Source organism: Silene latifolia, chromosome 9, assembly GCF_048544455.1.
Source record: "Silene latifolia isolate original U9 population chromosome 9, ASM4854445v1, whole genome shotgun sequence".
In the NCBI taxonomy this organism is placed as follows: domain Eukaryota; kingdom Viridiplantae; phylum Streptophyta; class Magnoliopsida; order Caryophyllales; family Caryophyllaceae; genus Silene; species Silene latifolia.
This window is the reverse complement of record NC_133534.1, coordinates 224,124,219-224,138,806: the sequence shown is the minus strand read 5'-3', so window position 1 is coordinate 224,138,806 and position 14,588 is coordinate 224,124,219. Positions and strand designations below refer to the sequence as shown.

Genomic DNA, 14,588 nt, shown 5'->3' with positions numbered 1-14,588 from the left:
TAATTAAATTCAAATCCCGACTCGCATAACCCGTTAAACAAGGTTCAACCCGACTCACTCACACCCGTTATTTAATAATTAAATCCCGTCTTAAAATCTACCCAAATCACGCTAACGCCCACTCAAACACCCCCCACGATACACTGTGTAACTGTGATGGACAACCGCCGAAACACCCTCAAAACAGTCCCCGAAACATCCCCTACAACTGCCACATTCATGACCAACACCACCACCCATAACCACCCTCTCCTTAGCTACCACTCACGCCCACCAATAGCCACCAATGAGCCTCAAAACGGCAGCCAACAATAGCAACAAACAGCAGCACAACTGACTACATACACATAACAAACACCACCCAAAACACCACATATGCCGCTACCAACGGCCACCCATGCCCACCATTCGACTCTCCTCACCACGGTGGACCCACAACGACCCTACAGACCCTACCACGACACACACAGCAGCAATAACGACCGACAACAACACAGTCGACATCAACAACACCCAATCCCGTATGCCCCTATTCAATCCCATTTTCTACCACCCATTCTGCCCCCATGACCACCACTACAACCCCTCTCTCAACCCATGAGAAGGACCACCCAACATCAGTCCAAAATAATCACAAAAGGTGGGTCAAAAATCCGTCTTAAGACGGTCACACAATAACAACATATACCCGTAAAACAAGTTGGTCAAACTCGGTTTTTGGTGGTCAATGGTGGTCAACGGAGTGGTCAAAGACGGCCAGGGGCGAGTCGGAGTGAAGGCGGGTCAACGGTATAAATTAAATAATATATAAACAAGTTTAAGTCGATTTTATCTTACGATCTCGAGGCGGAGGAACCTCCATTTTCTTCTAATCTCTCTTTCTCTCTAAAATTTTGGTGGTGGATAAGGGAATGAGATAAGGATGAGTGGTGTGAGTGGAGATTGTGTTGAGATATGGAATGGATAAGATGAATGGATAAGGTGGGGGTATATATATATATACAAGGTAGTATACGTATATGTATTCATGTATCGGATTATGTATTATTATTATTATTATTATCATTACAACTTATTATTATTATTATTATTATTATTATTATTATTATTATTATTATTATTATTATTATTATTATTATTATTATTATTATTATTATTATTATTATCATTACCACTTATAATAATTTTTATTATTATTTTATTATTTCGTCTCATACATAATTTGTAGAAACAATATAAAATATATAATTATAAAATACGGGGTATTATAGTCTTCACCCCTTAAAATGAACTTCGTCCCCGAAGTTCGCCCCACTCTCTACTCTCTACTCTCATGCACTCTCTCTCGCCTTACATGCTTATCAACCATATACGTTATTTATAATTATCACTCTCACGTCAAGGTTCTTTGTTCCACTCTCATTACTTTCTCACATTCCGTACTTTCTCTTTCCTTAATTTCCAAATTGTTACATTCACTCTCCCTAAAAGAGAACATCGTCCCGAAGTTCAACTATCAACCCTTATAAAGTGTTCTCATACATTTATTACCAAACTCCACAAATGGCTATGTTCCAGGTTCAACACTCTCCCTTACTCATTGTAATTCCATAATAAAACCGTATGTAGTTATAATTCCATTGATCTAATCCCCCATCTACAAGTCTCCCAAAGGTCAAGTGTCAGGTCAAACCCACTGTTCCCACTCTATAATCCCATAACTAACTCCCATTCATGTTGGTTATGAATACATATCTATCACGGGGTATAACTCGATTATTATTACGTATCTATATCACTTTATTTATCTTACATTCAGACGTATACACATCAATCACCAATATGCGGACTCTAAGAAACAATCAATTAATGCAAAAATTACTCATAATGTGACTCAACCATAAACAACACTTCCATTTCCACACACCATGCCACGCATGTACCGCGTCCAATCCACCACATGATCACACATGTGTTTCCATATCCTTTCACATCCATCATCAACACTTTAACTCATACGGAAGACCACAATACACAACCATGAAAATGATCACTATTCAACACATAATTTGCATATTTCTTCTTACTTTTACACATTCAATCACGTCGAATAACATATATCAAACAAGATTATCACATTATTTCCGTCATAAATCCATTCATGTCGAATCATCAATTTCAGCGTAAACTATTCACACATATCACCTATGCGAGGTCAACATGCTTATCCAAGCACAAGTCAACTAATATAAACCGCGAAATAAGGGTACATGCTCAATATTCGGTAAAATATCAACCAACAAGGGTTAATGCAGACCATGCACTCGGTCGAGTGCATGGTGCACTCGGTAAAGTGTCACCTGGGGCAGATTGTCTTTATTCTCAACTCGGTTCCAAACTTCCTTATTTCATCGCACAAATGCGAATAGGCTCCGATGGTGACTAATACGTCATCAAATAACCCAATTAAAGCAAACCCACGGCCTATTGCCATTATTTCAACTCAACTTAAAACAAAACATGATACAACATGATATTTCAAAATTTATTTCCTAAGCATTGCATTCCCAATACACCCGATGATGGCATCACGCTACCGTCACCAATAAACGCACAATAGTGTCAAACACCCTAATCATATTAACACTCACCGCATCTACGCAATATCATAGACATCGTATTAATACCACCTAAGACAATAATAACATTTTAACTCAACAAAATACTATAACAAGCTCACGATGTATACCACGGCGCTTTACTTGACGATTGGGAGGCAATTTTACAAACATCTAAACCGCCACTCATAGGGTCAAAGTCTCACATAACTATTTTCACACTTATACTCACCTACTTAAATCAAACGGTCATACGATATAATACAAGTGATCAAAATATCCTAACCACACAATTGGCCCACATGTATCACATATCGCATTCTAAATTCATAACCATGGTGACCAATTTGGTAGTGCTACATCTACAACTCTTTCTCGCAAAATAACATTTCCCGAAAACCGACTCTCAACGGACAACCTCGTCTTTTATTTCACAAAGTAATGCTCCCCGAAGAACCGACGTTGGTATAATAATATAACCATCAATTACCATATCATGCATGTACAATAACTTTCTACTAGTTTCACCATTAATTTCTTACTACGACTTTTACTAGACATCTCTCACCGTCCAGTCTCATTGATCACCTCCAAGTTCCACCTAGTACTCCCTTATATTCTTATTTCATAAATTCTTGTGCCATATTTCAATTCTCATCAATCCTGAAATTCCATTTACACATTCCTACAACTATTAACGACCCAAGTTATCATCCTATTTAACGCTTAGGTACCTCAATTACTTTCTCACTCTTCCACTAAAATTTTCAAGTCATGTTCAACAATAATATTCCTTAATATACAACCCAAACCCCATTCAGTATCCATAAGTTCAAACACTCAACAAATACTCACCTTAGATCACTCATCACTCGTTATCCACAATCACCTCATACAATTATCTTACTCAATTCCAAAACACCTTACGCAAGCTAAAGTCACTTCCTACTACTCCTACTTTCCAAACATGAATCATACACCTACCTACTTACAAGATTTAAATCGAACTCAAATGAAACTTACATTAATCCCAAAAACACACATCTTGCACACTCATAGCCCTCAAATACAGCACCATTCATCACAAATTATTAACATTTGCCCAACTAGCCTCATCAAAGCTATCACTCAACAATTTATCTACACGTCTTTACTCTTCAAAACTATACGACCCATCCATATAGAAGCAAAACAACACATTATTAACAAACATTCCAACACTACGAAACAATGAAACTACGTCTCAAATACCAAATTCAAAACTTAATCTTATATACCATGGTATGTATATAAAAAAAATGTTGGGCAAAATTTTAAGGTGATATTCTCGATCTAAGACCATCCATAGCATTATTAAACAACATTTGAATCTTTATGACATAGTTAGACAAAAATAAATGGAGTATAAAAATCGAATTCGTCCGTAAAACTAACAGAAATGCCAAATCTTGAAACATTTTTTATGGCAAAATTGCTAGTTTATTACAACACAACACAACGTCCATAAGCACTAAATACCAAGAAACAATTGGATAAAGTCTCGAGTGCAAATATCAAAATCATTCATTTTACAATGAAACTTCAAAAGACGTGGACAACATTTTAAGGTGAAATTTTGATTCACAATAATACATGCCGTTACCAACAGAGAAAATCAAAACTTAACCATGAATGTTAATGTTTCAAATTTTTCGGAACAAAATTTTCAAGACAAGATTTCAAACATATGACAAGAGTTAGCAATGACAACTGTTTCGGTAATATTTTGCCGACTAAAGATTTGTGAGTCAATGCGGCTATTCCAATTCAAATATGATATTAAAGACTTAAGCATATCAGTAGTAAGAACATAACGAGAATGAAAGTAAACAACTAGTACGAGAGAAAAGCAAACGAAAAAGAAAGAGAGACAAATGACACAAGCAAAATGATGACGCGAGAAACCCAAAATGTGGGAAAAACCGCGGGGGGAATGGTATCCCGCCAATGATCCACTAGTAATAATAGTATTCGAGGATAAACCTAGCTGGAACAATCAGGAGGAACAATAGAAAAACTCCAAATGGCAAAGTACAAATGATACAAATGGTGTATATGATCCTAAGTGTGTTAATTATTGAGTGTTGCAGGTTGGTGAATGATGTTTCTTCGAGTCAAGTGAATGAGGAATGAAGAATGCCTTGAATTCGATGTTTGTTGCTCTTTTATAGCCTTTCTTGGAGTGGTTGCACGTGCTCCCTACATATGCTCAACCATATGCTCCACTCCCTATGAAATAGGAAGTGGTTGCTGGCTTGGTCAAAGCTCCTGCTGATAACCGCAATGTTCCTGCTGACCATTTCAACATTCCTGCTGGCTGTTTGCTATTTAGTTCAACCGTGGCTTTCGTATTACTTGAATGTCCAGGTTCATCCTCCCTTATTCTTCCTTGCGTCTAGCAGCCTACTGCCTTGTCATTGATCCGTGTGCCTTTGTTTTTACCAATAGCGAGTTGCCATGTCATGATGAAAATGAGAGGGTTTTTTTACCCATACAATTACCCCCAAGCAACTGCCAGGTTCTATTCTTGCTCGATGGATGCTGGGAGTTGCTTCCCTCATGGACGCTGCATGTAGAGGTGATGTCATAGCGTGACATCAGTCCACTTGCATTATTATCCTCTGAGTCTGACCGTTAGAGGTCCAATCAGTCTCAGTAACTCCCCACCTCCCCCACGTCTCCTTTCCCTCGATTCCCCCCAGCCTAATTCCCTCCCTTAACTCCCTTCTTTTAACTCCCTCCCTTAACTCGGTTCGGTTATAAATACACCCCTCCCCCTCCCACTTCCTTTATTCCCGTCTTTATTAACCTCTCTCCCTAAAACCCTTTACTCTCCCTCCCTTCTTATAAGATCGCCCTATCCACAAGGTAAACCCCTTATTTTCTTCCCTCTCTCTTAATTATTTTGCCTCTAAACAATGCAATCATGGTAAAAAAGGTTATCCGCTGCACCTCTCCTTCTCCTCCTCCTTCTCCCCGTGGGGGTCCACCTGCTGCTGCTCTCTCTCCCTTCCGATCCTCTGGGATCCTCACAGATCACTATCTGTACGATTCCAGCTTTGCTGACATCCCCCTCGAGGAGGTGAGAGAGAGGTTTGGCCTTGGGCAGGAGGTCGAGATTCACATTCCTCAGCCTGGGGAGGCGCCGGATGCCCATAATCCCGGTTGGGTATGCGCTAATATAGGTTGGCTATCTGCCAGCTTGCGCCTCATGCATAGCGTGTTCTGGTCTCGCTCTATATCCTTGCTGAGGATCACGATCTAGGGATTGGACTGGGTGACCTCGTCCTGCTCTATACTTTCAGGCCCTTTGTTGTCGGGCTTATCACCTTGAGGTCCTACGACCGCAGTAACCCTAGCGTTATCCTTCCTCTCAAAGTGAGGGATGAAGGCTGGAATACAAAATTCATTTTTGTTAAGATTGATTGTCTTACCCCTACCCACGAGTACTTATTTGATAAATGGGGGGCCTCTAAAGGTAATTTTGGCTTCTGGGCGTCTGTTGTTTTTCTTTTACCTTAATGTTCTTACTGGTGTACTGATGTAGGTTTGAATCAGCCAGTTCCCTCAAGAGATTATAGCGTGGTTAGCCGTTTATTTGCTCTCCCTATTGCAACTCGTTCTTACCCTAGTGTACTTTCTTCCCCTGTTGGTGCATCTGCATCCGTGCCTCTTGACATTAGTGAAGAAGAGCAAGAGGAGAAAGAGGAGAGAGAAGAAGATAAGGAAGGAGAGGAAGAGGAAGAGGTGGAAGAGGAAGTTGGCACCTCCACCATTCAGCAAGAACCCCCAGCTGCCGAATTCCAGATGTCGTCTGGTATGGCTTTATTTTTTATGGGTTTTCATTCTTGCTATATGATCATTTGTGCTTATGTTCTAACTGTGTTCCTGTAAAGAGGAAGCAAGTTGCTTCTGCCTCCTCCGGTCCTTCTCCCAGGAAGAGGTCATCGCTCCCTGCTGAAAAGGAGACGGTTAGCACGCCTGTCCCTATTGAGGTTGCTCCTCTGGCTGCAGTGGCTCCTAGGTCACCCCCGCCCAATACTTCCACTGTAATCCGCCTTCCTAAGGGGTATGGCTCCAGCGGGGTGCCTCTCTGGCCTCACATGGAATAGTTCCTGCTCCCTGCTGCTGTTCATTCTCTGGGAAATACCCCTCTTCCTGTTGTACTAGATGAGGCTCCTGGACGCACCCTATAGGTACCTTTTTTAATTCCCTTTATGTTTCACTAGTCCATTCTGTTCGTGCTGCTGACTGTTCCTCTTGCAGGTTTTGCAGGATGGCCTGTTCCTGTGTAGGGAGGTTGCCAGATTGATGGGGGAGGTGAACAATCTTAACGTCAACCTGGGAATGGTGGAAGTAGATCCGGCTAGGAGAGAGAGAAGGGGCTGCCTAGAAGAAGGCGATCGAGGAGAAGGCACTGCTAGAAGCAAAATGGATCTTTGAGAGGAGGGTGGCAGAAGTGCGCATGAAAGAGCCTCACAAGGAGGTGGAGCTACTGAAGCACCTGCTCTTGGACTCTACATTGGTTTCCGCATGGGAAAAAAGATCAAATGCATCAAGGAGTTTGAGGCGGGTGAGCACTCCAACTGGGACCTTGCTGAGGAGGAACGGCTATTCAATGTTGCATATCTAGTCAAGCCGGACTTCAGCCTCATCAATGACTTTCTGGGTGGTGATGATGGAGAGACCAGTGCTAGGACTAAACAACCAGCTGTCACGTCAGTTGAGGAGGTCAAGAACGAAGCTCGTTGCCCGAGAAGGGGAAGGTCCATCCGGGGAGAGGCTCTTTGGGAGCCTAACATCCCTGTGGATGTTCCTGCTGATGCCGCCCCAGATTCTGCTGCTGCTGCCTAGTTTAGGCATTTAAATTTTAGTTTTTTTTTATCTTGATGTTTTGTTGGGCACCCTGTGTGGTGGCCCATTGTAATCTAACTCTTGGTGCCTGGTGGTTTTGGGCACCTTTAAGTACTCTTTTGTTTTTGCCTCGTAGGAGGGGCAACAAATATTTTCTTTTCAAGTTCCCCCTGCTGAGGGGTGTTTATGAAAATTTCGTTTTGTTCCTTCTATTGTTTTGCTAGCAATTTTTCGTTCTTTCTGTTTGTGTGCTTGGCCGTACTTGTTGAGGTGTCTATGATGGTTCAGGGAGCTTTCGTCCATCAAGATGCTCGAATCCCTCTGTTTCGACCACGCGCACATTGGGTACTTCCTGCAGGAGGAACATTCTGCTAGTTCCTGTTCATCAGTTAGGCTACTAGGACATTGCCTTAATATTCAACATACCATATCCACATTCAATCCAAAAACAATGATACAATTAAAAATGGAAGCAATTTCATAAATCCAAAATAGTTTAGGGAGCACAAAGTGTGTTCCCCCAGAATTTTTACAACAACTTAAAAGAAAGAGAGTTTCATTTTGGCCGTTTGAAATTCTAAGTACGCTACTTCCACATTTTGCTCGTTGTGACACCTGTGAAGTTGACACCAAGTAAAATAAGAAAAAGGGTTTTGACTCAAAGGATTTGAAAGATACGTTGTAAGTTGTCATTTTCTTAGTAGTACCTGCTGAATCAAGGGGACTTAGCACGTGCGTACTGAACGAAAGACCTTGCCTGGTGACTTAGTTGTTCCTGCTGTCAAAAGAGATGTTACTGCTAGACCAATGCAGGTGGTACAGTCAGGGCGATGACGAAATAAAATGATTAGTTCTTTGCGTATGTACCTTGTGAGAGAGTGAGTCGGCTCCATCAAGTGGATTCTGGGTTGTTCCCCTTCGGGTGATAGTTTGCTTAATCAAAGACACTTTTAGCAAGTTAGTTCATATTTCAAGGTTTAAGTGCGAATGCTAGCATTCAAGGGTCTGGGATGTACCTTTTGGAGGTGGAACTTCTGGATACTGCACCTGGAACCTCAGACATAATACTTTTTAAGGTGAATGATGTTCCAGGATCTAGGGACAGCTTCCCCATCCATAGTCTCCAACTTCTATGCCCCATTACCCATGATGCCTTCTATGCGGTAGGGACCTTCCCAGTTGTAGACGAATATACCTGCACTCTGACTCTTGGTGTTTGGGAATACCTTCCCCGTACCAGGTCCCCTACTTGCGGCGTTCTCGTAGTACATTTTTGTTGTAACTCGGTCGTTGTCTCGCTTGTAAGTCGCCATCCCGATTTGAGCGGGTTCTTGGCTCATCAATGGTATCAAGTGCCGGCCATTTCTATCTTGTTCCTCTCTTCGGTGGCATTGGCATATCGATGCGTCGGTATTTAGACCTCGGAGGGAATAACGCCTCGCCCCATATACCGGATCAATGGTGTTTGACATGTTGCCACTTTGAGGTTAGTTCTATCGGACCATAGCACGAAGGGGAGCTCATCGGCCCGCTTGGCTCATATCTCCTCTAGCCTTCTTTTCAGTTGTTCATGATTATCTTGTTGCTGGATTTTACCCGACCGTTGGGCTGCGGATTCCTAGGAGCGGACTTAAACAACTTGATGTTCCACCGCGCGATAGTCTTCCGTTACTGTTGGATATGAATTGTGACTGTTGGCACATATGATTTCGAAGGGATGCCATATCTGCATGACTATGTTCCTCTTGATGAAAGATATCACATGCTTCTCCGGGATCGAGGAAAATCTTACGCCTCTATCCATTTAGAGAAGTATTCCGTCATTGCCAGCATGTACGTCCTTTTTTCCCACAATGTCCATTCCCCATTTCATAAAAGGCCATGGCGAGATGATTGGATGCATATGTTATGTTATGTTGGTGGTGGTCGACAGAGCGTGCCTTTGGCATTCCTCGCTTTTCTCGATGTAATTTATGGCGTCCTTCCTCATGGTAGGCCGAAGTAACCGTGCCTTAGTGTCTTGTTGGACGGGCTCCTACCCCCGCTGTGCGATTTCCACAATCACCACCGTGAATATCACACATCACACGCCCGTGCCTTCGTATGCTCAAGCACCTCGGATAGGGTCCTGCCAAGGACTTCCTAAATAGGATACCATAAATAAGTACGAATGCGGAGGATTTCATTTTGAAGCTCCTAGCGTCTTTACGGTCGGTGGTAATACCTCATCACGTAGCCAACTAATGTAAGGCTTGCGTCAATCATCATTTTCTTCCGGGGTGTGGCAATACATGATGATCCGTATTTCGTATGTCCATTGGGTGGTTGCAGCCTTACTGGCGTTCTGTTGTTCATTATGGCGTATGGCAGGTTTCATGACATGTATGAATGGCATAGAACCCACTGCCCCTTGGTATCTGCTGGATGTGGAAGGACGCAAAGTGGAGTTTGAGCTCCTTCGCCACTTCCAGGTAGGCTACCATTTTAGGATCACTGGCCGTGTACACGTTATTCACGTGGTTAACAATCAGTTGGGAGTCACGATACACCTTGATGTAGTTGATTTGCATTTCTAAGGCTAATTGGAGTCCTAAGATTAGGGCCTCGTATTCAGCCTCGTTATTCATTGCTTTGAACTCGCATCGTACTGCCTGTATTATCTGTTCCCCCTGAGGTAATTTCAAGACTAGCCCTACTCCTGATCCCTTTGTGTTGGATGCCCCCATCAACTTTTAATTCCAAAACCTGCTCCCCTTTAGCCTCACTTAGGGTCAATATTTCACTTTTCGGCTTGTTCTTGAATGGTGGGACTAAAGTCGACACAAAGTCGGCTAGGGTTTGGGACTTTATGGTCTGTTCGGGTTCAAATTTCAGGTCGTACCCACTTAGGTGGACAGACCACTTAACCATTCTCCCCGACGATTCGGGTTTCCTCATTATGGTTCTCGGGGGTAGTTGGTCACGATCGAAATTCTATCCGACTCAAAATAGGGACGCAATTTGTACGAAGCGATAATAAGTGCTAAAACGAGTTTTTATAGAGATGTGTACCTGGTCTCTGTAAGTAACGAGACTTGCTTATATAGTATATTGGTTTCTCGCACCTTCGTGCTCTCATACCAAGATAGCGCTTACAGTAGCCTCTATTGACAGATACAAATACGGTGGGTCTCCTGCTGTTACGGCTTGTAGAGAAGAGGAAGGGTGCTTAGGTGCTGGCTGAGCTCCCCCAAACGCCGTTTTTTGCTCCTGCGTCCATTCAAACTTCTGGCTCTTCCTCAGGATGTTATAGAACAATCGACACCTGTCTGAGGACCTTGATATGAACTAGTTTAGGGTTGCTACCCGTCTTGTGAGCCTATGTACGTTCTTTGGCTTCTGAGGAGATTCTAACTGGAGTACTGCTTTGATTTGCTCTGTGTTGGCCTCTATCCCTCTTTGCGTCACCAAGTACCCCAGGAATTTCCCTGAGGAGACTCCAAAAGTACATTTCAGGGGTTCAGCTTCATATGGTATTTTCTGAGGATCGAGAAGGTATTTTCCAGGTGGGACATGTGTTGTTCTACCTTATCGAATTTGACTACCATATCGTCAATCTAGACTTCCATTGTTCTCCCTATCTCCTCCTTGAACATTCTGTTCACCAGGCGCTGATAGGTGGAACCGTCATTCTTGAGGCCAAAGGGCATCACATTGTAGCAGTACAATCCTCTGTCAGATCTGAAGGCTGTTTTCTCCTGATCCTTAGGGTCCATTTTTATCTGGTTGTACCCACTCCAAGCGTCAAGGAAGGTCAGTAGCTCTTGCCCTGCTGTAGCGTCTACCATGGAATCAATGTGCGGCAGAGGGAACGGGTCTTTTAGGCAAGCTTTGTTAAGATTTGTGAAATCGACACATGCTCTCCACTTGTTGTTCTTCTTGGGTACAACCACAACATTCGAGAGCCATTCTGGGTAGTTAACTTCCCTGATCTTGCCTGCTGCCAGGAGGTTGTCTACCTCCTGGTTTATCACCTCGTTCCTTTCAGGAGCAAATTTCCGCCTTTTCTGCTGGACTGGAGGAAAGCTGGGGTCTACGTTTAACCGGTGTGTAATTACACTTGAATCTATGCCAATCATGTCGCTATGGGACCAGGCGAAACAATCCATGTTAGTACGTAGAAATTGAATTATTTGCTCACGGATGTTGTCTGCACAATCAGCTCCTATCAAGATCGTTCTTACGAAAACAGGTCCAGGATTACTTCGTCGAGTTCCTCCTGGGGAGGTGCGATATACTCCCTCTAAACACACAGTTTCTGTAACTGCTATGTAGGACCAGCTGCAGTGGGTTTTAAAGCGTTCTTGTAGCAATCCCGAGCTTCATTTTGATCTCCCCGTATCTCATGTACCCCCAGGGTGTAGGGAACTTCAGGCTCTGATGGTACGTTGATGGTACCGCTTTCATTTCATGGATCCAAGGCCTGCCAAGTATCACGTTATAAGTTGACGGACCATCAATGACCAAGTACCGTACCGTACCTGTTTGTTTATACCCCCTGCAAACGTAGGTACCATTATTTCTCTAAGGGACTGTTTGGTTTATCCGCTGAAACCTACCAAGGGTACTGCCTTCTTCACCAGGTCTTTCTCGCTAAACCCCATATTCTTCAAGGTTTCCGGCATTATTAGATTCACGGAGATTCCTGTATCTACCAATATCTTTTTAACAAGGTAATTCCCTATAGAAAGGCTAATGATCAAGGCGTCATGGTGGTGTTCTGCCTCATCGGGTATGTCTGCCTCGTCGTATGAGATTGATGGTAGATCCTGTCTCCCAACCCTAAGGGAGAACTCTGGTTTATCTTCTTTAGTCTCAGTTACATGGCGCTTTGCTGCTGAATAAGTGAGACCACATATCTCCGACCCTCCTGTGATGACGCTCACGACCTTTGAGTAAGGTGGAGGTGGGGATGGTTGGGCCTGGTTAGCAGTATTGACCTTTCTGTTTCGCTCCCTTGGGGAGCGGGTGATCCAAGCATCCAAGATCTTTGTAAGGTGCTTCACTTCCTTTCGTAGTACTACACAATCTTCTGTATTGTGGACAATATCATTGTGGTATTCACACCTTTTGCTGGCATCTCTTCTGTCGTTCTCCATGGAGGTAGGCTTCTTGGGCCACCTGGCCCTCTGCCTTAGTTCCGTGATTGCCTTCAATACCCCAAGCAAGTCCAGTGGTGAACCCATACTCGCTGAGCTAAGATGGAGCCTCAGTGCTCTCTGTTTCTCCTGAGACTTTGTTCACTCTGTTCTTGCTGTAGGGTTTGGCTCTTTCGTTCTTCTTCTCAGTTGTGATTTTTCTGCTGGACGACTATGTTTTGTACAGGTCCCTTCTATCCTCATCCTCCTCTAGGCGATAAGTAGCCTTTGTCATTTGTTTGACTTCCTCAAAAGTGGCACATGGGTGCTTGGTGAGATCCTTCTACAAATCAGAGTCGCGATGCAGTCCCCTTCTGAAGGCATTGACTGCTGTTGTAGTGTCGCACCTAGGGATAGATATTTTTTCCACATTGAATGTGGCAAGATAATCCCTGGTGGACTCCTCGAACCTCTGGACGATCCGGTATAGATCACTGGATAATTTTTATGGCTTGCGGCTACTTGCGAACTGTTGATTGAAATCATTCACTAACCCCTCGAAGCTGGAAATAGACTTGTTGGGAAGGTTAATGAACCATTGGAGTGCAGCTCCTGACAAGGTGGAACCTAATCCTTTGCACATGCATGCCTCCTTTTCAGGCCCTGTTGCTGCAACCACCATCATTTTCTGTTTGTACTGGTTGATGTGCTCCAGCGGATCCTCCGTTCCGTCATACAATGTCATTGTTGGTGTGGTGAATCCCTTCGGCATGCTGACAAGGGCAATGCTATCCACGAAGGGGGAGTCCGCATAGCACTCCGAGGTTGCTACCTTCATGGGACGTGGTAACCCTGGAACCTTGCCGAGTAAAGACCTAATATCCTGCAACTGTTATTGTACATGGCTTCTTATCCCCATACTCTGGTTGTGGGATACTGAGTAGATCCCATATGGATTTGGTGTTCCTCCTGACATGTAAGGGGGTACCATGTAACTTCCAGGTAATGGTGCTGAGTTCACAATAGGCCCGAATCGATCGTCCGGAGTATATGGCATATAGGATCACATCCCGGAGATGTCGTTTTTCTGACGTTCCCCTGGATTACTCCCTGGTACCACTGGCGTACTGCTGGTTTTTGGTATGGGATCTGGAGTCAGTGCTCCTAATCCTACAGGATTGAGTACCATAGGGTACGTTTGCGGCATCCTTGGTGGTGGTAGGACCCCCGGTGGTTGAATCGCCGGGTGGCCTCCGTTCTCGCCGGATACACTCGCTCAGGTGGTGTGGTTACCCCTGGTGGCAGCATATCCATATCGAGTCTGGTTACTATATTTTGTGGCATTAGCCTCCCTGAGTACTCCTTGGCATTCCCCTGGTCGAGTGTTGACCTTGCCATCTGCTGGGGCATTCCCAGGGGTGACACTGTATCTATCTTTTCCTGCAAGGATGGGTTGTTCCTTTGTAACCCCATCACCGCCTGCTGCAAGGATCTCATCCCTTGGAGCAATTGTTGTCTTAGGATCCGGTTGTGATGCTCCTGGGAGACGGGCTCCTATCAGGTGTCTTGGTGATCCTGGGCGCTGCGGACACCCATCCTTATTAGGCTTTGGCATAGGATTAATAACTGGTGATTTTCCAGCCTTCCCTGCTCCCAGATCTGTGATTTTTGGGGAGTAAGGAGGCTTTGCTGATACTTGAGGCTGAGCCTGGCCTTCAGTCACTCTGGTGGTAGGGACCGCCGTTGTTGGAACATCGGAGGTTGCTAGCGTCGCCCCTACTACTTGAGTTCGCACTGATGTACTCGTCGGACCTGATGTGTGCTGATTGAATCCTGACATGACCAACTATAAAGATGTTAGGATATTTCGAAAAGAGGTATTTTAACCAAGATTTAACCACAATGCCCCACGGTGGGCGCCAAATTGTTTTGGTAAGATTTTACCGACTAAAGATTTGTG

General features: G+C 43.9%; 1 protein-coding gene across 1 annotated transcript; it reads right to left on the bottom strand.

Moving 5' to 3' along the window:
• Positions 1-12,091: 12,091 nt before the first annotated feature.
• LOC141602295 (uncharacterized) lies at positions 12,092-12,736 on the bottom strand. The gene has a single exon (XM_074422597.1). It carries the CDS (start codon positions 12,734-12,736, stop codon positions 12,092-12,094), a length of 645 nt encoding a protein of 214 aa, XP_074278698.1.
• Between the last annotated feature and the right edge of the window lie 1,852 nt (positions 12,737-14,588).